Raw genomic sequence first — 26,169 nt, 5'->3', positions numbered from 1 at the left:
CATTCACTCATGATCCCTGTTTCCCCTCCGTCTCTTCCACTCCGTCCTCTTCTAGTTCTCCTCTCTTGCCTCTCTTCCCAGCAGCTTTATCTCAGAGGACTTGGGTCTAACCGAAGGCAGTAGTTTGTCATCTTCTCTCATTGTGCTTGCTGTGCTCTCACAAGCCACTATCCCCTGGCATTCCTTTGCCACTCATATTAAAGATCTTGTTTGTCTGGTGACAATGGTTTGGCAGCTCTCCAGTTCGCCAGTCTGATAATGATATGTTTATAGACTTGAAAATGATATAGAATTAGATTAATTCTCGAGAAGAAATTCTATCCTGAATATGATTGCGGTTATCGCAACACATGGTTACGGTCACGGTTAGACACCAAACCCATATTTGTCATCGCTGCACAATTTCTGGTATGGGGCACTCTTTAAGTTACTTTTGAAAGACTATTTGTTAAACAGTTCAATGAGGTTACGCAAGGAGTTATTGTTGAGAAAATAAGTAATACTGCTTTGAATGATGGTCATTTTGTGTGAAGTATTTGTTTATTCAACACTCGACAACACGACCAATTTGTAAGTCGCTCTGGATAAGAGCGTCTGCTAAATGACGTAAATGTAAATGTAATGATGATCCATGCTGCTCAGTTGAGGTGTTTCTCGAGTTGCACAAACACAGGGCGCTCTATTTTAACCGCCAACGCTTAAATATAAGGGTCGGCAGTAGCGCTATAGGTCCTGTGGTGCGTCAGAAATATGTTTTACTATTTTCACAGCCGGAATTATGAGCATAATAGCTCGCAGTAGCGCGAAAGGGCTGGGTTTTGAGGAATAACAAGTTGTAGGTGTGATGAGGGCTTGGCCACTCACTGGCCAATCAACATCCAGTGTTTGCTCAATAGCCTACTATGTTTGGATTATTGGCAGTCAACATAACATTGTTGTAATTGGCTTCAATGAGCCTAGTTTAGTCTACATGTCTTTACGCATCACTCTTCTCCTAAAATAAAAAATACTAGGCGCCTGTAAATTGTATTGTATGTATGAGGCACATTCTCAATAAGAAAAATATAGCCTAGGCCTACCATTGATACTATATTATAGAACTGAATCATTTAAGTACGTTTGGAGGAGCGCAGCTTTGGTAACCGGATGAGATGCGCTCTTTGGAGATGGATACTTGAACAAGCTAAATGAAGTATGCAGGTAGGCATATGTGTGTGTATGTATATTTTCAATTCAAGGCACTGAAATTGAAATAGACCATTTAAACATATTTTATGGATAGGCTACTTTGCAAGGCCAGGATCAAAAAGACAGCACATTGCTGTAGAACCAGCCTTCTTAGCCTAGGCCTAGGGTAAGGGTAGCAGAGGGCTTGATATGAAACAGAAAACAAGCAATCAGTTTTTTTAAACAACAATATTTCTAAATAGGATGGGGTCAGAAGCATGATATCATAAATTGCTTCTCTCGTACAATGGCACTTTGTGCACATGTAGACCTAAATGTCTTTATGCATAGCATTCACACATCTATAAAAAATATTAGGCTCCTGTCATTTGTATTGTTGTGCGAGGCAGATTCTCAAAATAAAATGCTGTCGATATGGCATTATAGGAGAACTGAATAGTTTGGAGTAGCGTGTCTTTGGTAATCGGACGAGGGGCGCTCTTTAAAATGGAAATGGGTAGTCTACTTGAACAAGCATAATGAAGTATGCAGGTATGTGAATTGTGAATCATGAAAAAGCATCAGTGTAAAAATCTCTAATATATTTCAAAGCTCTCTCAGTAGACCATTTAAAACCCCTTTTTTCATAGGCTACTTGTCTAATGGTGTTGTGGAATATTGAGTCAAATATTTACACAGATACCGGAACTTGTGAATTCAATTTAGACTTTATTATAAACATAACAGAGCCGAGCCCTTCCATGGAAAAGACTAAATTCTCATATCACAGAGCTCTGCCTTTATAGTATTCCATCTTTGCATAACTTATAGAATCCCCTCCCTCTATATGAAAATAGCTTCCCTTGACCTTTCTCCACCATTATCTTTCCGTCTCAGTTCTTGCTTGTTAACGCCCACATCTGACAGCTGTATAGGTTATAATGGTAGCGGGCCCTGGTCATATCTGTTCCAGGCTTATATAGCCTGTCTCAGCTCTTCAAAGTGGACAGCCTAGATGCTGCTAATAATGGAAATGTAATCATAGTCACGAGTTTTGCTCCCACAATGGCCAGGATAAAAAAGATGTGCCTATGTGATGCTGTAAACCTGAGGGCGGCAGGTAGCCTAGCGGTTAAGAGCATTGGGCCAGAAACCGAAAGGTTATTGTTTCTAATTCCCGAGCCAGCAGGTGGAAAAATGTGCTGTTCTGCCCTTGAGCAAGGCAGTTAACCTCCAACAGCAACTGATCCGCGGGCGCCGATGACGTTGATTAAGGCAGCCCCCCACACCTCTCTGATTCAGAGGGAAGACACATTTTGGTTGAATGCATTCAATTGTGCAACTGACTAAGTTTCCCCTAAACCAGACTTGACTAAGGGGAGAGTAAGCTATGCTTTGTTTTTAAATGAAATGGGGGGGGAAACCAATAATGTTTTTATGTTTCTGAATATGAGACGCACCGGCACAAAAAGCACAGCTCTTCCATGCCAATATCAACTGTTAAGACCTGCTTTTTGTGGGTCTTAAAACTTCCCATTAGCGAGTGAACGTTATTTATAATAAGGGTTACATGGAGAAAATCGGACCTTTCTGAAATGAAACTGGATGGCCCTCCCCTATACCCAAAATAATGATTAAAACATCAAGTGGATAGCAGAGAACATGCCTACCGTTTACCTTCACTTCTTGGACAGGTCAGAGCCTTAGATATGCCGTTTTAGAAAAAATAAATTGTCTTATAAGCATTACATGGCAACACAGGAATTTTGATGCACAGGGCTGCGGCCCAGAAGGTTGTGGGAATGACCACCGTGGACAAGAGTAGAGGTGGAAAGATCTCCTTTATAGTAAAAGCATTGAATTAATCTATTATCGTGTTTGCAGGTCTGAGAAAAATGTGCCTTTTATAAACATTTAATGCAATTCTGTCATTTTAGTATTAGCAGAATATGTTTTAATACCACACAGAATACAGAAATTACAGGCTAAGAATGGACAGAGATATGCCTATGTGTTCATCTTATCATGTTTCTCTAATGCCAAATCAGTATGTCTTGTTTGCAATGAAACTGTCCCTGTTTTTGCAAATACTTAAATCTTAGACGTCATTAGGAATCTGAGCATGGTACTTTCAAAAGTTAGGCCGACCTTTCCACCCCAGACAAAGTAGGCCTACCGACGCAGAAAAATGTCAGCTTTAACTGCTGGCTACTCTTCTTCCGTGGCTTAACCCAACGAGAGAAGGTCACAAGTGTTTCCCTAAAAGCTGTCTTGGGTTTAAACATCTTCTATTGTACAGAAAGTGAATAGCTTAATTAGTTTATAGTGACAGAATTAGATTACTTCCCAAGAAAAGTACATGTTTTGTGTCCTCGGCTATAGAAGGTTGTAGCTCAGCCTATGAATGTCAAGGAAACTAAACAATGATATCCCCATATGCATCACGTATTTCCTGGGTATTTTACAGCAGCACTGTAACAGATCACTTTATAGAAACGATCCGTACAACAACAAAAAATCTAAATCTTAAGCTAACAAGGGGTGGGCCTGTGCTTTTTTCCATTTTCTTTAATAAAGGTAGACCTATGGCATACCCTCTCATACCCCCTCAATGCCAGTCCTGGTTTAAACTTAACAGCCCTTCACTGACACGAAGGTAGGCTTTTCAAAGAGTGCATGGTGGGTGGAAGAATTGTCCGACAAATCTATGGATATAGCAGCTATTAGACTCCTTTTGTCTGTCAAACAGGTAGGCCTACCTCTTATTTCTTAAATAGGAAGAAATAGGCTCCAACACAAAGCCCTCTTGTTGTTAATAAAGTGTAATTAAAATTAAGGGTTGAAATAAATTATGCCTATTCAAAATTGCCTACTTTCAGCACCATAAGCTGCCCATTTCCCATTGATTGTTTCAGCACCACAATGTAAGTTACTAGAATCTGGCTTATTGTGAGGTCAATAACTCTGATAAATACCTCAAGGGCAAGAAACATATTGTTTTTATTTAAATCAATTATAGTTGTAACAAGCTATCAAAGTTGACCTCCGGTCCTCCTTCTCATCTTTGTGCTCTCCTTCTCAAACTGAACAGAACATAGGCTATAGGCTAGTAAGCACACAAGATATTGCAAAAATACATTTTCAGAAGAAGCCTTTGACTCTCCTCCTGAACTGCCACTGTAGGCCTACACAGCACAGCCATCGGTTAAGCAGCACACACTAAAGGTTTTGATAAGCAAGAGCAGAGCAGGCCGGGGTTCAGGGTTGGAATATCCATTGCAGTGTGTAATGCAGCCTAGTTTTATTTACACCATCCCAGCAGCTATCTTAGAAATATAACTTTGATCTGTGCTTCTCCAAGCATTCACATCCTACTGTATAGGCTGTTGTTCATTTGATTGAAACCACACTAAATAGCCTATAGCACACTTGATATTGTGCACCCAGCGGAGAATCAGAGATGAGGCACACATCGACATATAGCCTAATAAGCAACTCATTCTAAAACACTGAGAATCAATTGTCAATTACAAATTGAATGACCCTACCCTGGACTAGATTTAAAAACCTCACCTTGACTGAAATTGAAAAAGCATGACCCTCTTCCATTTTCCTCCAGGTACCCATTCTGTACATTTCGACCCACCCCTTAGAGCTGTGTGAAATTGTCACTTTTACGCTTGTTTTTAAATATTGCCACCCCTCCAACCACAGCGCAAGCAAGCTGATGTTAGACAGGTAAATTGCAGAACCAGGCATTAGGGCTGGAAAGTGCCAGTGCCCCAGTTTTTACATGACGAAATTGCAAACTAAGGTGCGTTTTGAAACAAGTCGAAAATAGAGACCAGTGTGTTTGAGTTTTCATAGTGCTAACTTGTGAATAACAGTGACACGCCAGTATCCACACCTCCTACACAAAGGCCTTGGACTGAAGTGTATCAAGAGTTATTTGAGGGAGGCAGGGCTCTCTGCACTGAGTAAGGATTCTCAATGATTCTCAACCCTCGTTGGTGCTGGATATAGTATGACAGATGCCGAAGCCAAGCTGTCTTCTTTTCTTGAGTTTGATCGCATGTCCGTCCAAAACATCTTCACCATATCATTTCACACCACAGACTCCATCCCAGTCCCTCATACCACTACTGGTGTCACCTCACGGTGAAAGCATCTACCCATGTCTGTTGACCAGCCATTACCACTGTGGCTTAACGACAACGTTGGTCTCAAAGGAAGCTTAATGGTGTTGTGTGTCATTTGTTTTTTTTGTGTGTTTTTTTTTTGTTTTAGCATCTCAAATGTGACATTCTGATTTGGCAAAATGAAAATTGAATGAGGGAAACTCCTCCCTACCGCTGGATATTGTGGGGATTGAAATATTGGTTTCTAGAGAGAACTTGGGTTTTCGCTATTATTAGAATTGCACGCTGTATGCTGCTTTCAATAATGCAGACTGACATGAGAAGATGAGCACTGCGCATTTATCAGAACTGCTTCTTTTGCCTCTTGACCTAACAAACGTTACGTTCATATTCTTATCTTTTATTATTTCTCACTGTTGTTTCGTTGTCGATAAAGAACCTGCAAGTAAGGATTTTGTTAGACGATGTATACCATGCATATCCCGTACGTACGTCTAATAAAACTTGAAACTTGAAATCATAGCGTGTTCTGATTTAAAGTTCAACAAGAATATGACAGCACTTATGCTCTGCAGAATGACCTGTAGGTCAGGTATTACTCTCTATTGACAGACTATGAGATTTTGTTCTGGGTTCAGAGATATCTTTCGGGGTGTTGTCGTGCTAGTCGTGGAATGTGAAAGTGGCCGTATAGCGCTGCAATACGGAGGAGGATTCCTTAATATGGCCAGACAGGCTTAATGAAAGCCCTGTTCAGTTCAGATGGTCTTGCTTTCATCATTACAACTCGGGACTCCGGAGCCAGCAGTCGTTGACTCCGTCCTTGACTCTGTCAAAGTTAAACTGTTTGCTGGGAGACAATTGCTACCATCAGTGAAATGCAGCTGCGGGTTGTAAAAATGATTTCTGATTTATAGAAATATGAATAAACGGAAAAGCTCTTGGCCAAAGGGAAAGAGTCACACAGTCAGGTAGGACAGTAATCTAAGTTTACTAGCGTAGCATATTGTGGATGGAGATGATGAGCATATGGAGAACGTTCTTGTTTTGATTGGAGCTTTTATTGGATAATCTACAGACTCTAAGTACTTCAAGTCTTCTGGGATTTGCAGGATAACCATCTGTCTAGAGGTGCCTTTACCTTACATTACTATATCGTTTTCACTGCATGTTTTGTTGTTGTGTTTGTACAGTACAACTAAATATAATGATATGATGCTCCCAATTTTTGTAAAGTACATGAACTTGCAACACATTTTCACATGGGTTTCTGTGATAATCTCCTTCCTAGGCCTCCTTCCTAGTTCTCAACCCCACCGACAGTACCAAAAACAATAGATGTGTTTACAGAGAAGACAGGGGACCGGCTTTTGAAGTGATGTTTGTTCTTACTAAGGCAGTGGTTGATGAGAGGCCTATTGTAATGACACGCAAGTCAAAGATCATGACACAAAGGTTGTGACCCAGGATATAATGAAAACAATCAGGGCATGCTGTACACCACTCAGCATGGAGGGCTGTCTGCTGAAAGGCCTGCAACAAATTGCCTGTTTCATTGACTCCTCTCGTTGCTACACGGCATTCTCCGCCGTGGCCTAACCTTAGTGGCCCCGGAGCAGCATTAAACAGACAGAGTTCAAGGTCTCTTATGAACCCTCTGAAGTTCGAAGTAATAAAGATGAGGGATGATTGCTTTTTGTGCTTTCCTTTGCAGACAAGCCAGTCTCAACGATGCAGCCGAGAAGTATTACGGACAGGCAGCCAGCATAAGACCTAACGTGAGTATATCAACCTCTGCTGACCTATTATTACTCAACATGATGGACACTCTGTCTGCAATCACTGGCTGTGTGGCTCTCTGACCAATCACTGCCCTGCCTGTTTCCACACAAAGGCCTGCATTGTCAAGTCATCGGAGCTCTAAGGTTTGTTTGTGTAGCATCAATCAGGGACTTCAAAGGAGGGGCCAGGGCAATTTAAGGGTGGTCAGATTGAAAGGAATAATGATAATAACACTTAGTCACAGGGCTTTGGTGTGTGGATAATGAATAGACTCAAGTAGCTGAGTATCATTTGACGACACAGATTTGACTTTGTTTGAACTGCAGTGGAGAAAATAATGTTTGGCCTCTGTGGTCTTAATGTTAGTTCCATCCTGATTAGAAGAAATCACTTGTCAAGGAACAATCCAAGTTTGTCTGGACAGTGTCACCCGTCGTGATGTTTGATTCAGCCAACAGAAATGTTTCCAGTAGATGTAAACGTACAACATACACAATTTACACCATTTTCCCACCATGTTTATGTAATATAGAGTGTAAAAGTGTTGAAAATAGTTGTGTGCTTTCAATGGACTATCTTGTATTTGTGAGTCTCAAATTCCCACCCTTTTAGAGCAGGAAAATCCTCATTATTGTCATAATGTAGTTCATAGGAATGCATTAATAGAGACAGGACACCAAAGAGTGGAAGGTGAAGTGTGGAGCTTATTTCTATAATTCAGTGCTACTAAAGGTGAATTTAGATAACCTTTGTTAGAAGAAAAAAAAATCAAAAAGTGTACGATTCTGGATATCTGAAACCCTTAGCAGAGGCACTCTGGAGACAAAAACGACAGCCTGGCCTAATGGAGAGGAGGTGATGAGGGAGGGATAAAATGGACAATCGTAACAGCAGTAGCCTATCAACATACACCTCACTAAGTGTGCTGCGCACATACACACACGCCACACTCATAGCCTAGTTTCAGCAGAATATCATCTGTCGGGCAGCAAGAGCACACAGCTCAAACAACTGGCTGTCCCTGGACTAGTTTACAGCGGTAGGGTAGTTCAATTGAACTAGCTTCTCATAATTCATTCAAATAATTAATCAGTGATTCATATTTCCTGCAACTTTGTGAAGAAGTAAGGCCTGTTTGTGAGCGCCCATGTGTGTTGTGTTGCCAGTTAGCTTACCGAAACAGTCTTTTCTAAGGCTTTCCCCAAAACCCTTCCCAATGAAATGTTGACTCCAAAGTAGGCCTACCTGGCAGAATGATATCATGATGATTTCTAACCTATCAATCGGGTGGTCATTTGTTCTTGCAAACTTAGCCATCACATGTACACTAGGCCTATTGTACAGTACAGAAACACCACTAGCCAAACATATGGTGAATTAAAGGGCAACTACAAATCAAATCAAATTTATTTTTATATAGCCCTTTGTACATCAGCTGATATTCTCAAAGTGCTGTACAGAAACCCAGCCTAAAACCCCAAACAGCAAGCAAAGCATGTGAAAGAAGCACGGTGGCTAGGAAAAACTCCCTAGGAAAAACTCCCTAGAAAGGCCAAAAACCTAGGAAGAAACCTAGAGAGGAACCAGGCTATGAGGGGTGGCCTGTACTCTTCTGGCTGTGCAGGGTGGATATTATAACAGAACATGGTCAAAATGTTAAAATGTTCATAAATGACCAGCATGGTCAAATAATAATAATCATAGTAGTTGTCGAGGGTGCAACAAGCACGTCCGGTGAACAGGTCAGGGTTCCATAGCCGCAGGCAGAACAGTTGAAACTGGAGCAGCAGCACGGCCAGGTGTACTGGGGACAGCAAGGTGTCATCATACCAGGTAGTCCTGAGGCATGGTCCTAGGGCTCAGGTCCTCCGAGAGAAAGACAGAAAGAGAGAAAGAGAGAATTAGAGAGAGCATATTTAAATACACACAGGACACCGGATAAGACAAGAGAAATACTCCAGATGTAACAGACTGACCCTAGCCCCCCGACACATAAACTACTGCAGCATAAATACTGGAGGCTGAGACAGGAGGGATCAGAAGACACTGTGGCCCCATCCGATGATACCCCGGACAGGGCCAAACAGGCAGGATATAACCCCACCCACTTTGCCAAAGCACAGCCCCCACACCACTAGAGGGATGTCTCCAACCACCAACTTACCGTCCTAAGACAAGGCCGAGTATAGCCCACAACGATCTCCGCCATGGCACAACCCAAGGGGGGGCGCCAACCCAGACAGGAAGACCACGTCAGTGACTCAACCCACTCAAGTGACGCACCCCTCCCATGGACGGCATGGAAGAACACCAGTAGGCCAGTGACTCAGCCCCTGTAAAAGGGTTAGAGGCAGAGAATCCCAGTGGAAAGAGGGGAACCGGCAAGGCAGAGACAACAAGGGCGGTTCGTTGCTCCAGCCTTTCCGTTCACCTTCACACTCCTGGGCCAGACTATACTTAATCATAGGACCTACTGAAGAGATAAGTCTTCAGTAAAGACTTAAAGGTTGAGACTGAGTCTGCGTCTCTCACATTGGTAGGCAGACCATTCCATAAAAATTGAGCTCTATAGGAGAAAGCCCTACCTCCAGCCGTTTGCTTAGAAATTCTAGGGACAATTAGGAGGCCTGCGTCTTGTGACCGTAGCGTACGTGTAGGTATGTACGGCAGGACCAAATCGGAAAGATAGGTAGGAGCAAGCCCATGTAATGCTTTGTAGGTTAGCAGTAAAACCTTGAAATCAGCCCTTGCCTTAACAGGAAGCCAGTGTAGGGAGGCTAGCACTGGAGTAATATGATCAAATTTTTTGGTTCTAGTCAGGATTCTAGCAGCCGTATTTAGCACTAACTGAAGTTTATTTAGTGCTTTATCCGGGTAGCTGGAAAGTAGAGCATTGCAGTAGTCCAGCCTAGAAGTAACAAAAGCATGGATTAATTTTTCTGCATCATTTTTGGACAGAAAATTTCTGATTTTTGCAATGTTACGTAGATGTGGAGAATAGCAATGGAGAATAGCAGGAAATTAGCTTCAAAATAACATACAAAATCCTAAAGCCCCTAAATTAAACTTTTGGTGGTGTATTTTATTAATCTCAAGGAACAAACGCAGGCTCCAGTCAGCATTTTAGCATTTTAGATATACCATGACATTTTAACAATTCGACCCCTGACCGTCGTTTACATGTGAATTAAAATTCGGAGCATGTCGGGAGTGTGTTAGAGGCCATTGTTTGAAATTCTTTAGGGGGAATCTTAAAGGTCTTGTCGGTTCGATCTCCTTTGACACGAGCAAATCATAAGCCAATCACCCCAGAATGCAGGGTGTTCCCAAAGCATACTTTTTGGTACCCACATGGACAGAAAGTGAATGCAGTGTTGAATTTGATGAAATACAGATGAAATCTTCATTTGATTTCTCCTCCATAAAATGTTGTCGGTGCATCAGATTAGGGGAGTCCGGGGCTGTGTGTCACACTTTTGACTTTTTTTTTCACCAGTAGGCCTATAGGATGAGATAGGATTTTCAACATTATTAGAAATACCAAGGTCTTGGGTTGAAATGGTTTCCCTTTAGTCCTTCTAGCTTATTCCAAAATGGGAGATCTTCCCTATCAAAACACTGTCTACTTGAAATAAAGAAATCAATGTAGCCTACAGAGTCTTAGAAATAGCCAGGTTATTTTGATTGAACAATATTGTTTACAAAATGAAGCAGTTTATACTTTGTAAGTATAACTTATTATATAACCATCTCCAACTGAGCATAAAAGCAAGATTATGCTAATTTCCACATCTTGACCTAGCAACTTCGAAAATAAGTTTGAAATATAGCTATCCCTTTCCTCATTCCAACAAACAATTGTTCATGAATATCCAACTCCCATAATTCAAACAATGAAAATACCAGGACTATACTTTCACCTTCCATAAAACACACAAATTCCCTTCACCTCAAAGTAGTCACACATTTTAATCTTAAAATGACTAGACTACACAGCACCCTCTAGATTGGGAGTAACAGACTAAACTATACTGTGAAAACCAACCTATGTAACACATAACCCCGGTCTTCCCTATTCCCTGTGCAGTTATTAGAATGTTTGTTGCGCTGTTTAATCCCGCATTTTGTTAGAAGACCAGCCGAAAGTAAACATGTGAACATAAACTCAAGTGAGTCTCCATGATTAGGCTATCATAGATGGAGTTACGGCAAGCATTTTGTCCAATAAATGAATGACTTGCATGCACACACAGGCAGTCCCTGCTGTGAAGACATTTTGTCATTGCGTAGGAGCTTCATTCTTCTGGTGCTCAGCAGTAAATATGAGAAAAAGATAGAGCGTAATGCTGAAGCTGTGCGATCCATCCAACCGTACCTGTCGAAGTCATATCTAAAATTAGAATCTTTCACACTGAGATGTGTGGAGATGTGAGAAGTTTCTTGTGTGTGATGCTTGAAGTGTAAAGTAAAATGTAAGAACATTGGCTGAGATGCAGAGCAGCACGATCATCTGTATCTTCTTTCCTACGTTGTTGTCTATTTCAGGAACAGATCGTCATCATTTTCACATTTTCATCTCTCAGCATCCACAAATAATGTATGTAAACATGCATTTGATGCATCCAAGTCCAAAAACAAAGGCAGTTTCAGCCTAATGGGGTCAAATAGTTGGGACGCCTCCTTTGCCATTTGGCCTGCTTACAGTGGAGGCTAGATAATGATTGAGGATGTTCATCCATCTTCTCCAGTATTACACTTTGTTCTCTCTCATGTGACTTGACTTGGACCATGTTCCTGTCTATCTTCATTTTTCATTGCATGCTATGCTTCAGCCTCTGTATTGCTTGACTGCTTGACTGAGTAGGACTGGACAATTGACTTAACTCAAGGGCTTTAGTGCCTCAACCCTTCCTTCTGTCCAGAGACCAGCCTATTAGAGGCCTACGTAGGGCACCATAAAATGACAGCATCTGCAGTCTTTACATTTGTCAGGCCAATTAGATATGGTCCCCATGCTTTCTGTTTACAGTGGAATTAAGGAGGTTTATGGCCGGTCGTTGCTCCCTCCTCATCATACTCCCATGGCTTTAAGCAGCTGTTTCTTCTGAGGTCCGGCGAATATATTGCACATCTGGTGGTGCTTCTGTCACGACTACACGCCAGAGGAAAGGGTAGCGTAGGGTGGGCGGAGGGTCATTGGGGCGGGAAGGGGGATCTTTTGAAGCTCGGCTGGAGCAGGACTAAAAGGAAAAGCAGGAAGAGCAGTAGAATCCCTACCCAGGAGTCCTTGCACACCATTCTCTGTAATGTGGAAGTGTCTTGTGTGAAGGCCTGTGATGCTATTTCATTGTGTTCAGCCAGATCTTCTCCTCTTCTCCTCCGCGGGTCACAGCTTTAACTTCACCTGATTATTCACTCCCAGACAGCTGGTTTCAATTTGTCTTCCTCAAGGCAGTTAGTATTTAGTATTTTAGTATTTTATTAGGATCCCCATTAGCTGTTGGCAAGGCAGCAGCTACTCTTCCTGGGGTCCAAACAGATCTACATTACATCAAACAAAACATCGTGCATTATACAAATTTACATTGCTCCAATATTACATTACTAAGAATAATGTCTGCGTTGTGCTATGAGGTGTTGTTTAATCTGTTTTTTAAATCTGATTTCACTGCTAGCTTGAGTTACCTGAGGTGAAACATCATTCCATGTAGTCATGGCGCTATACACTGAGTGTACAAAACATTAGGAGCACCTTCCTAATATTGAGTTTCAGGGTCAAAATTACCATGACCATTTAGCCATGAAATCTGGCTGCTTGTGTGATCTAAACGTAGAGAAAATATTTTACTTCTTCTGCTGGGTATATTGCTATAGCTACAAAAGTACCAGTCCTGCAGTCAGTGGTTACCAAAGCACTTCGAAGATGAAATCACAAATTAATTTTTGTCTGACAATTAACTGCTTTAACACACTGGAGTCAGCAGGAGGGGGAACTCCTGGTCATGCCAGCGTTTACTTTGGCCCTGGCCACTGTAGTGAATATGTTTTCTTACAGTGCTCACGGAAAGTATTCAGACCCCTTGACTTTTTCCACATTTTGTTGTTACAGCCTTATTCTAAAAAAAACAAGAAATTGTTTAAATGATCCTCAACAATCTACACATAAATACCCAATAATGACAAAGCGAAACAGGTTTTTAGACATTTTTGCAAATGTATTAAAAGTAAAAAACAGATATACCTTATTTACATAAGAATTCAGACCCTTTGCTATGAGACTCGAGATTGAGCTCAGGTGCATCCTGTTTCCATTGATCATCCTTGAGATTTTTCTACAACTTGATTGGAGTCCACTTGTGGTAAATTCAATTGATTAGACATGATTTGGAAAGGCACACACCTGTCTATATAAGGTCCCACGGTTGACAGTGCATGTCAGAGCAAAAACCAAGCCATGAGGTCGAAGGAATTGTCTGTCGAGCTCCGAGACAGGATTGTGTGTCGAGGCACAGATCTGGGGAAGGGTACCAAAAAATGTCTGCAGCATTGAAGGTCCCCAATAACAGTGGCCTCCATCATTCTTCAATGGACTTTTTCTAGAGCTGGCCGTCCACTAAACTGAGCAATCGGGGGAGAAGGGCCTTGGTCAAGGAGGTGACCAAGAACCCAATGGTCACTCTGACAGAGCTCTAGGGACTGGGAGACTAGTCAGGATCAAGGCAAAGATGAACAGAGCAAAGTACAGAGAGATCCTTGATGAAAACCTGCTCCAGAGCGCTCAGGACCTCAGACTGGGGCGAAGGGTCACCTTCCAACAGGACAATGACCCAAAACACACAGCCAAGACAACGCAGGAGTGGCTTCGGGACAAGTCTCTGAATGTCCTTGAGTGGTCCAACCAGAGCACGGACTTGAACCCGATTGAACATATCTAGAGAGACCTGAAAATAGCTGTGCAGCAATGCTCCCCATCCAACCTGACAGAGTTTGAGAGGATGCCAAGCTTGTAGCGTCATACCCAAGAAGACTCGAGACTGTAATCACTGCCAAAGGTGCTTCAACAAAGTACTGAGTAAAGAGTCTGAATACTTATGTGAAAGTGATATCAGTTTTTTTGTTTTTATAAATTAGCAAACATTTCTAAAACCAGTTTTTGCTTTGTTGTTATGGGATATTGTGTGTAGAATGATGCGGGGGAAAAAATGTATTCAATTTTGGAATAAAGATGTAACCTAACAAAACGTGGAAAAAGTCAAGTGGTCTGAATACTTTCACTGTATGTCTGTTAAGGGACACGTGGGGCTGTCTAAGGGACAATGGGATTATTTCACAGGCACGTTTGATGTATTTATCAATTTAACTCCTCTTATGAGAGGAGAGGCGCTACTGGACATATTGTTCCCATATCAATTCTCATGCATGTATCATCACTCATCCAACCTTGACACTGGAAAAACAGAGATGATAAGTTTCCTAGACTGGAGCAGAACAGCCCAGAGCAGAGCTGAAAATGATTGTTACTGCAGCTAGCACAGCTCAGACTAGTGTGGACAAAGCAAGACAAATGGCCAGGCAATGGGAGAGGGTCTGTGGTTTTAATGTCCATGCCTCCAGGAACTCATTCATGACTGGATGACCAAAAATGTCTTTAGTCTCCATGACATAAGAAGTATTTTTGGTCCTATACCTTCAGACTAATGCTTCTAGGTCCTGGGGCTACTAGGATAAGACAGATGTATTATTAGCTAGCAGTCAGCACGAGAGCCTGTTAAAATTACTAGTCAAGCTTCTATTTGTTCGACACAATTTATGTTATTTCATCAATTACAGCATACAAGTTGAAAATTATTTTAGTTTTACAGTCAAGACATGCATTTAGTTTTAATTCCAGAGATTAGTTTCAACTTCAAATATTTCACAAAGCCCCTGTTGTTTATTCAAATGTGCATAGTGGGGTATGTTTAGAAATCTGTAAACTTTGCAGCATTTCCCATTCCGTATATAGTCACTTTTTCCCTGCCGTGCTACAGTATTGGCAGCAGCATCACCCCACATTGTTTTACGGTCTAAGGCTTTTATAATCTTTTGGGGAAATTTGTGAAAATGTCAAACCTTGACATAAACACGTGGCGTTTCATGAGGCAAAGACCTATGGGTCATAATTACTTATGAGTTATTCTATATGACTTCACAGACCATTATTGGTCATTTTATTGAGATGGATTACATTTCATACTCCTGTCTTTTCTTTTTCTTTTTTTTCTCTTTTTTTTTTTACAAATGGTAAATAATAAAAACAAACAGAAATCATCAATGCCCAGTTTAGGAATCACGTGTACGGTAACACGTGTCATGATGCTCATGAATACAACTAGTGTTACTTCTTCCACAACATGCTGTCGAGTCAACTTTACATTCAAAACAGTAATGAATTAACAAAATGTAAAGCCATGTGCTATTACTCAGTAACAGTCGCTTAACTACACAAGTACACTTCTGCTCTACTCCTTCAGATAAAATGGAGATCAGATGTGAGATGTGATACACTCCTATGGTCTCTATTTAAACTCCCAGGGATTATTTAGATGGTGCTCTGAACACTTGCACTACTTTCCTACTATCCCGGGTGACACATCCCTTGGACTGGTTCTGGTATTTGCCTCATGGCATCAGCAGGAAAATACATTATAATATGTTAATCATGTGTCCCACTTCAAAGAGCTGGGTTGAATTGTGAATATGCCGCCCCAAACAGGCCACGGAGTCATGGAGAAGTCCTGACACAAAACTCCCCTCAGAAGGGCACTACGGACTGGGCAGTCCGGATTGCTGGTCCAACAGCATCACTATTATCACAATATGGCTTCCAAGATGAAACGATGTCCCTGTTAAGTGGGACTGTTTTAGTTGAAGGTCTGAAAAATTACTACTTATTCCTATTGGCTGACTCATTAAAGAGGTTAAAGCCCTGGGTTGAATTAACCTATCATGACATTTGTTCTCAGTTTTGGCAATCAGACATTATTGTAATTGGTCAATAGAAAGCATGTTGCATTTGGTTTGCGATAAAGAGAAAGTCATTGTTGTTGGCTGTTTTCTTCTGTCTTTTCTATTTTCTCTTTAGTTCATTCTCTTGGTTGTTGGTGCATTGGGGGGGGTTCTTGGGGGTGGGAAATGGAATGAATTGTATTTTCTATTTATATTTTTCTTCTTGGGGGGACTGTGGGAGGGGTTTTGAATGGTTGGGGGACAGCTATTGGGGAACTGTGGGGGGATCTTGGAGGGTTATGGTTCATGTTTTTTTGGCCTGGTGGGAGATCTGTCAACGTGCCCTTGAGCAGGGCATTGACCCTGGATGCTTCTGTGTGTCACTCTGAATGGGAGTCTGTTGGATGACTGGTATTGTGTAGTTGTTGAGTGGCTTCACTGCAAGTATATTGTATGTTTCCGGTATTCTATATATAAAAAAATACAATTCAAATAATAATAATAAAAAAGGAAGTAATTATGACCCATAGGTCTTTGCCTAATGAAACGCCATGTGTTTATGTCAAGGTTTGACATTTTCACAAATTTCCCCAAAAGTTTATAAAAGCCTTATTTTCACCTCAGTGTGTGTACAGAAGTAGAGCTTGGTTTCCGGCAATAGAATGAGTCCATTCTAGTCAAACAAGCTTCAATGTGATTAAAACTGTCCTGCTACTTTTTTCAACTTTAATCAATGTCCTATCAATATTCTCTGAACTTGTTAGTGTTAGACTGTCATGCCATCTCTTTTGAGAAGTACTTTCCTTAAAAAAAATTGTTTCTTGCCGTCTAGATTCATACATGAAGTACAGTATCAGTCAAAAGTTTGGATACACCAACTCATTCCAGGGTTATTCTTTATTTTTACTATTTTGTGTTAATAATAATGAAGACATCAAAACTATGAAATAACACATATGGAATCATGTACAAACCAAAAAAGTGTCAAACAAATCCAAATATATTTTAGATTTTAGATTCTTCAAAGTAGCCACCCCTTGCCTTGATGAAAGCTTTGCACACTCTTGGCATTCTCTCAACCAGCTTCACCTGGAATGCTTTTCCAACAGTCTTGAAGGAGTTCCCACATATGCTGAGCACTTGTTGGCTGCTTTTATTTCACCCTACGGTCCATCTCAATTGGGTTGAGGTTGGGTGATTAAAATTTGTTCTTAACTGATTTGCCTAGTTAAGTAAAGGTCAACATTTTTTAATAAATACAAATAAATTGATGTTTCCGCATGATAATGCACGGTCCCATGCATGGATCTGTATACAATTCCTCGAAGCTTAAAAATGGCCCAGTTCTTCCATGGCCTGCATACTCACCAGACATGTCACCCATTGAGGTTGTTTGGGATGCTGTGGATTGAAGTGTACAACAGTGTGTTCTAGCTCTCGCCAATATCCAGCAAATTCGCACAGCCATTGAAGAGGAGTGGGACAACATTCCACAGGCCACAATCAACAGCCTGATCAACTCTATGTGAAGGAGATCTGTCGCGCTGCATGAGTCAAATGATGGTCATACCAGACACTGACTGGTTTTCTGATCCATGCCCCTACCTTTTTTTTTTACGTATCTGTGACCAACAGATGCATATCTTTAATCCCAGTCGTGAAATCCGTAGACTGAGGCCTAATTTATTTATTTAAATTGACTGATTTCCTCATATGAACTGTAACTCAGTATAATCTTAGAAATGGTTGCATGTTATGTTTATATTTTTGTTCAGTGTAGACAATATGACATAACTTTTAGAATTTTCTTTTTGTATTATTCTTTTTATGGTTCTCAGCCTCGGGATGACGTAATGTTCTAGATGTCCTTTGCAATTTATTCCTCAGTCTAAACAGAGGATATAAGTGTTTTAATGTGCGAACAGCTCTGGTAGTCTGACTGAGTGGTACTATATGAGACTGTTACTCTCCTGCCTCTTCTCCTACTGTCTCACTAGGCCTGACTCTGCTCTCGGCATTCTACTCCACTCACCACTCATTCGCTTGCATATCCATCTCTGACTGTTACAGTGTCTGCTATTACTGAAGAGACCATTCCGAGTGACATTTAAACAACGATTTTGCTATACTGCTAGAAGAAATGGTGCTATAAAGAACCAAAAGGCACCGTACTTTTTTTTGCAGTGTAGCCTTCTGTAAGATGTGCTTCTGAGAATGACTGAACTGTTCTGTCCTGCTCTTGTGTTCCAGTACCCAGCAGCCCTGATGAACCTGGGGGCCATTCTCCATCTCAACGGGAAGCTGCAGGAGGCGGAGGCCAACTACCTGCGAGCATTGCAGCTGAAGCCAGACGACACCATCACCCAGTCTAATCTGCGTAAACTGTGGAACATCATGGAGAAACAGGGCTTGAGGACAATGGGGGCCGTGAGTTAACTCACCAGCCAGTCAGCCATCTGTGCAGCAGGCCTAGGGAAGAAGTGGCCCGCTGCTCCCTTGGAGAAGGAACTGGGGTAGTGAGGGTGGAGGAGGACAGCAGAAAAAGGCACAAGACTGCAGAATGCTCCTTGTGACTCTTCACTACTCCTCAGACCAGGAGTAGCTTCCCTGGGAGGCTGTCTGTTTGTGAGGAGCACTACCTTTGAATAATGTCTTCCTGGAACTTTGTCCAAAATGTGTGCTCTCCCAGGGTCTGTGAATCTCTACCAGAGCACTTAATTTGAAGTGGGCCATAGGTTCATACTTGAAGTCTTGTGATTAATTAGGAATTGAATTAGTTATAGATGCTTATAAGATCATGTAGGACAACATATGTCCTGGGGCAGAGTCCCAAGGCGCTGCCCTCCGAAGCAGGAACACTGCAGTAGAAGTTACATTTTTTTCTCACCGTCAAATTAAGTTATTGGTCTAATGAAGTTGTGTTCATTGGCTTCTGTGCACATCAGTGAAACTCATGGCATGATATAGGAGATAACAGCTTTATCAATTAATTCTCAAATTGAACACAACTAGGCCAGGATTAATGAATCATTCATTGTGATTGTTTATGAGATTTCACTGATTTAACATGTTGTTGGACATTGAGACCTACAGCTCCTGCAAAGAGATGTAGCAGATTGTTGAGCACCGTTGAGTGATAAAAAAGGAACCTACTGATCGATATTGTCTTATAAATAACACTTCCACAAGAGAAAACAGATACCATATAAATGGGACATGTGCCCTCAGGGTACAGTCAAGGACCGCTCCGAGTATTTCCCACCCTGAAATATATGAATCCATAGAATATAATTTGCCAAAAGACACAGTGTTAGTTGTGAAAGAAAATACCAATAAGATAGTTTGAAGGAAAGGTGAAATGAATTTGAACTGGAGTTTCTGTCATTACTTGCTAACTCTATTATGCCTTACTATCTGAAGGCGCAAAACTATTCCATGTAAATGTAGCAGTGAATTTCAAATTGCTTCGCTAGGCTTGTTGTTTCATAGAGTGACATAACATGGCTTCTGTGTAGGTCAGAGCCATATATTAAGATGAATATATGGCTCTGGTGTAGGCTACTCATGTCTCCTTGGATAATTTACTTAGAGGAAGGTAGCTAATGTGTTATGAAAGGAAATGGCAAATGACCTTGCCATGGTACTAACATTAGCCCCCATCAGCTGACATGCTAGTTGGAGGTTTGGACAGCAGCAGAGAACCGAAGGCTTCCCCTCCCTTCGCAATACATACTGTACTGATGTGTGCTGATGACCGGTCTTTAGACATGATAAGAGGACAGTTGTAAGTCATTGTTGATGTCTGAAATCTCCTTACCAAGTACCTGTCAAACCGATGCACCCCATTACATAACAATGCACAGCCATAGTTTGTCTGAGGGAATCTTTTAATGTAATATCGCTTTGTTTGAAAATGTTCCTTTTCTTTTATTTGTATGTATATATGGATTTGATAATATACAGTAAAAACCTACATACAGTATAATAGACAATAGTCTGACTTGCAAGGGAAGGTCAGTGCCCACCCAGCAAGTTCAGTATCTGTAAGATATGAATCATTTATCCTAGCGTCAAAACATCATGTTCTCTCACTCTTTTCAGTCTTAAATGTCAATGTTGTATATATTCTGTGTAATTAACATCTACTTGGTTGTTGTCATAAAAAATTATTTACCACCGCTTATTAACTGTATCTCCAACTTCGAAGAAACTTTATTTTGGAGAAACAGATAATCCCGCTATGAAGTTTATTGTAAAGAAGCCCACAGCCACCGTGCGTTTGAATATTTGTAAGTTATTTCTTTGTGTTATCTTGGCATATAAACCAGCTGGCACTGTGTTACATTTTCAAGTGTATGTTGAAGATAAGTATTGATCCATTTCACTTTATGAAATGTGATATACCTGTACACGTATGTCTAGAAGACTTTTCCTTGCGATTCTGACTGAAAAAATACAACTATTTGATTCCAATTTTCGAACAGAAGTATCTTAATTTCGCTAAAATATTGCATTTGACACAAAGAAAACAAAGTTCATGATAATTGAAATGACTAGCAAAAAGCCAAAAGTATTTAAACATTGCATTTTCTTGTGCTGTCCACTTCCCTACACAGTGACCCCATCCTCAGAGGTCATATCCAGTGCTTTATGGAGTTAGTAGTATGATAGTTGCCCTGTTCTTTCTTGAACATTAAACATGTATGAGCCCTGTTCCACTCTGTACGTAACTTTACGTTCTCATGTCTGTCTGTCAGTCTTTTGAAAGCACAGCGCGGCAGTCTGTCTTTCCGGCTGGAGCTCAATAGCTCTACTGGTTCTTACTGTCGTAACGGTTGTGTATGTCTCGACTGCGTCAACACTGTGGTGTTGTTAGCTATGATCACCATGTCTATCTGTCTGATATAATGAAGTGTTGAGCTAGGTTATCACCATGAAGTATTCTACCCTCACACCTTCTCCCCAACACCACCATCCCCCATCACAAGTTGTGCTAATTTGTCTTGTGTATAAAGTGTTGATGAACAAATGAGAGTGTGTGTCTGAAGATGGAAATAAGTGTTTCATTCTGTGTCTCCGCTCAGGGATTTCAAGCGGTGGGTTGTATTGCAGACTTATGCTCACAAAGTTATATTTTTGGAAAGTTGTATTTGTATAAATTATCAAGATTTGTAGCCTTTGCTTTTTTTGTAATATAAAAAAAACGTGCCAGAATAGACTTTCCCAATGTTTCTTTTTTTTCCACAATAAAATAATGGTGTTCTGCTTTCATCATCTGCCTGAGTGTTTTGGGGGGGCCGTTTTGAAGAGTTTATTTTACATTTACTTTAGCATGTAATACTTAGCCTCAAAAACACATTTCCCATGACTTCCTTCTACTGAATATACTGATGCAGTATATACAGTCCATACTCATATTTGCCTCATATTCACAAAGGGTATCAGACTTAATGGGGTGGTCGTGCAGACTATGGAACGGGTTTTACAAGGCATTTAAAGTTCCGCTGCAAATTTGCTGAAAACGTGTCATAAAATCTACTCAAATGGACCTCCTGCTTTCATCTATGTACAACACAAAGGGGATGTAAATATTCCCATATGGAAGGGAAGGGTAACACAGTGTCTACATCTGGCCTGCATGTCGCGCCCGCTCCTCCCCCACCCCATACCTCGGACCTGACAAGCAGAAGGCCCTACCCAGTAACCCTTGTGATGTTTCTCACATGTGTGCGTCTGGTCCGCTCCCATGATGGGAACACCCCATGGTGTCCAGGGTTCCTTATTGATTCAAAATGTGATGTGCGAAGCCCATTGGCATTGTCCATTCCATTTTGGATCATATTCTACCAACACAGGTGTGCTTCTCTTATCGTGACAAATCATGATCAAACATGTCAGATAGTAGGGCCGTGGAGGCACGCACCAACTCCATGAAGTGCTCTTATTTCTTACCATTTGGTTTAACAAGCACGGTTGTTCCAGTCCCTTTCCGATGCTAACCATATGATATGGTTGACTTCGACACCATTCTATGAATGCACAGGCAGTTAAAATACATTACGTGCATGTGTGGTGACTGCAGTCGGAGTGGAAGCCTACTCTGCGCTATGCCAGTTCTATTGTAGCTAATGCTCAAAATTAATTCAACCATGTTAATCCATTTCCTCACTGCCAAAAAGCGAGGTAATAGTTCTGAGATGAGAGAAACAGACACACATGAAAAAAGGTATTCACACACAATATCTCCACATCATAATATGTCCTCATTGCCTCCATAGCCTACCTACCTACACTACAGGTGTTTATGTACCACTAATAACTCCATTATGAATACATCGATTATTAGCAAAGCATTACAAGTTGAGGACAGATGATGACAGATTGGAATCGGTAATGACATAAGGATGTTATGGTCAATAGCCAATAAGAGTAAATAGAGTATAAGCCACTTACTATGAGTGCTCAACAGGTACAGATGCTCTTTGTCATTTTTCATAATAAATAGACTGTTCGATGCTGGGACCTTTTGTATGCATACCAATATGTTATCCTTCAATTCTAGCCATGCAAGAGGACCACAACGACACTTTAAACTTTCAAATAAAAAAGGTCTGAACTTCCATCACCGAGGAGCACATCTCATGCGATCTGATTTCCTGCTTCTCGATCAATAAATGCACATTTTTACCATGGCATTAAACGTCAAGTCATGGATTCCCTGTGTCCTGAACTCAAGGAAATATATCACATCTGTCTTCCATTTTCATGACCTACTTCATCATGTTACGATATTGCCTTTTGCATCCAGAGGAGTCCGAGCTGGAAGACAGGGGCTTACCACTTCCTTATGTGGGTATTTTTCTTATTATGTTGTTATATGGCAAATCTGCCAGCTTTTATCAAGCAAATATTTTGCAGAATGTGCCAGCGACCTATCGGGGCTTTGATCTGAGTGGTGTGGGCCAGGCACTCGGAGTGAACATACGCCGTCTTCAGAGCAGATCGCTGTGCGTGAGGCAGGGAAGTCTTTCCCTTTGTACTCAACAGCCATTGTAATTGCTTGACAGAAGAAGCATTAGAATGAGGATTAGGCACGAAATGCTTGCCTCAACAATAAGGTATCTACATGTGCATCTCCAAGACACTGCTTCATATTATTGAAGGGGCTTTTTTAGCTTCAGGAAATTGCATTTCTTTTGCATTTCAATTGAATGCTTCTTTCAATGCTATCTGTACCACAGATCAACAACAAAAAAGTCAGGCCCTGCGGATGAAAGGTGCTGGAATGATGGGAGGATAGTGTTGCCCTTTCTTCCTCTGCTTTGTCAGAACAAGCAAAAGTACAAGGAAACCAACTGAAAGAAAGACTTGTTTTGAACAATTGGTTATTAACATAAATAGTAGTTATTGTCTTAAATGCATGTGAACATAGTCTTTGCTGAAGATCTGTGGAGTTATACCTGTAACAGTATTGGGGAGTAGTGAACTACATGTTGTTCAACTAGTAATTTAACAACGTTTTGCAGTAGCTTGGTGGTAGTTTAACCAAATTCAAATCTTGGTAGTGTTTTCAGTAGTTAATTACTTCTTTGCCATGTAGCAGTGTAGCTAACTATTGGAATTACACACTACTTCTTTGCAAAACATTTAATATTGGTGAAGTATGCAAGAATTTCCTTTCTTTTTCAGTATCAGACCTGTGTAATTCTCACTTGAAACGTAGTTTTGGTTTAATAGGATAAATTAACATCTGACTTACAATTTGTAGTCTATGACATTTCAGATTTAGATATGATAATTTATCCCAAAGTAGTGTGAATGTAGTGAACTTGTCACAGGCGTCAAAATGAGTAGACCAAGGTGCAGCGTGGAATATGTTCATCTTGTAGTTTAATGAAAAAGAATGAACACTTTACAAATAAACAAAAAATGACAGCAGACAGTTCCGTCAGGTATTTACAACTAAACGGAAAACAACTACCCACAAAACCCAAAGGAAAAACAGGTTGCCTAAGTATGGTTCCTAATCAGAGACAACGATAGACAGCTGCCTCTGGTTAGGAACCATACTCGGCCCAACACAAAGAAATACAACACATAGAATGCCCACCCCACACCCTGACCTAACCACATAGAGAAACAAACCCTCTCTCTCAGGTCAGGGCGTGACAGTACCCCCCCCCCCCCCAAAGGTGCGGACTCCCGGCCGCAAACCTGAACCTATAGGGGAGGGTCCGGGTGGGCATCTATACTAGGCAGCGGCTCTGGTTCGGGGCATAGCCCCCACACCGCCCGCTGATCCCCCCGCTTCTGTGTCGCCGGAGGATCCCGACCGTGGATCAGGACCAGGGGCTCTGAACTGCCGACCGCCGCTGAAGACTCTGGGCTGCAGGCCACCGCTGAAAACTCGGGGCTGCAGACCGTCGCTGAAGACTCGGGGCTGGAGAGCGTCGCTGGAGGCTCCGGACTGGAGAGCGTCGCTGGAGGCTCCGGACTGGAGAGCGTCGCTGGAGGCTCCGGACTGGAGAGCGTCGCTGGAGGCTCCGGACTGGAGAGCGTCGCTGGAGGCTCCGGACTGGAGAGCGTCGCTGGAGGCTCCGGGCTGAGGGGTGTCGCTGGAGGCTCCGGGCTGAGGGGCGTCGCTGGAGACTTCGGGCTGAGGGGCGTCGCTGGAGGCTGAGGGGTGTCGCTGGAGGCTCCAGGATCATCACTGGAGGCTTCATGCCATGGATTGTCACTGGAGGTTTCGGCTCCGCGCCATGGATCATCACTGGAGGCTTTGTGCCATGGATCATCACTGGCTCGATGTTGACTTTAGCCCGGCAAGGGCAGAGTACTGGTACAGGACGAACTGGGCTGTGCTGGTGAATGAGGGGTACCGTGCGTAGAGCAGGCGCAGGATAACCTGGGCCGAAGAGACGCACTGGAGACCAGATACGTTGAGCCGGTGCACTTCTCCCTGGCTGCCGGCCAACTCTAGCATGGCAACGGTGAGGAGCTTGCACCGAGCGCACCGGGCTGTGAGTACGCACTGGCGACACAGTGCGTATCACCGCATAACACGGTGCTTGCTCGGTCACTCGCTCCCCACGGTAAGCACGGGGAGTTGGCTCAGGTCTTTAACCCGCCTTTGCCAATCTACCCGTGTGCCCCCCCCAATTTGTTTTGCCGCTGCCTCTCGGCCTCCTATTGCTTGCCTAGCTGTTCCTCCAAGTATCGCCGTTCCGCCCTTGCTGTCTCTATCTCCCATTGCGGACAGCGATACTCCCCAGGCCTTGTCCAGGGTCCTGCCCCATCTAGGATCTCCTCCCAGGTCCACTCCTCTGAGCCATACTGCTTGGTCCCGCTCCTCCTCCTGGAGAGTGCACGCTGCTTGGTCCTCTTGTGATGGGTAGTTCTGTCACAGGCGTCAAAATGAGTAGACCAAGGTGCAGTGTGGAATATGTTCATGTTGTAGTTTAATGAAAAAGAATGAACACTTTACAAATTAAACAAAAAATGACAGCAGACAGTTCCGTCAGGTATTTACAACTAAACGGAAAACAACTACCCACAAAACCCAAAGGAAAAACAGGCTGCCTAAGTATGGTTCCTAATTAGAGACAATGATAGACAGCTGCCTCTGGTTAGGAACCATACTCGGCCCAACACAAAGAAATACAACACATAGAATGCCCACCCCACACCCTGACCTAACAACATAGAGAAACAAACCCTCTCTCTCAGGTCAGGGCGTGACAGAACTACTTTTCAAAGTAACTTTCTTAAGTGTAGCTGTAATGTAGCTTAACTTCTTCCAGTGTGAAGTAATTGGTAGCTTGGTAAACTATATTTTCAGAGTAGCTTCCTGTACCTATAGCTAAATGCAGCCTACTTTTGACATTTCACAGGCCACCATCTGCTTAATAACTTTTGTACAATACTTCCCTTACGTCAAATGAATCATCGTAGCTGAGAGTAGAGGAGGACTAAGTCTTTCCTTAATAGGGCCTGCAGAATCATCTGGCAGGGTATACTGTATTTGAACTTGGGCGGCCGTTCTCATAGCTTGGACCAGAAACTAAAAGTGACAGTGCAGGTCTTTACAGATACA

At 42.0% G+C, this 26,169-nt stretch overlaps 1 protein-coding gene across 1 annotated transcript in view; it reads left to right on the top strand.

The window, feature by feature from the left end:
- tmtc2b (transmembrane O-mannosyltransferase targeting cadherins 2b) overlaps positions 1-21,345 on the top strand; it is a 176,023-nt gene extending 154,678 nt beyond the window's left edge. The window contains exons 11-12 of the mRNA XM_014147934.2: positions 7,021-7,084; positions 18,327-21,345. Coding sequence (XP_014003409.1) covers positions 7,021-7,084; positions 18,327-18,512 — 250 coding nt within the window. The 3' untranslated portion in view covers positions 18,513-21,345. The remainder of the gene's footprint in view (positions 1-7,020; positions 7,085-18,326) is intronic.
- The last annotated feature ends 4,824 nt before the right edge of the window (positions 21,346-26,169 follow it).

This window comes from Salmo salar, chromosome ssa16 (genome assembly GCF_905237065.1).
Source record: "Salmo salar chromosome ssa16, Ssal_v3.1, whole genome shotgun sequence".
Lineage (NCBI taxonomy): Eukaryota > Metazoa > Chordata > Actinopteri > Salmoniformes > Salmonidae > Salmo > Salmo salar.
The sequence above is the reverse complement of the archived record's forward strand: the minus strand, read 5'-3'. Positions and strand labels throughout refer to the sequence as shown.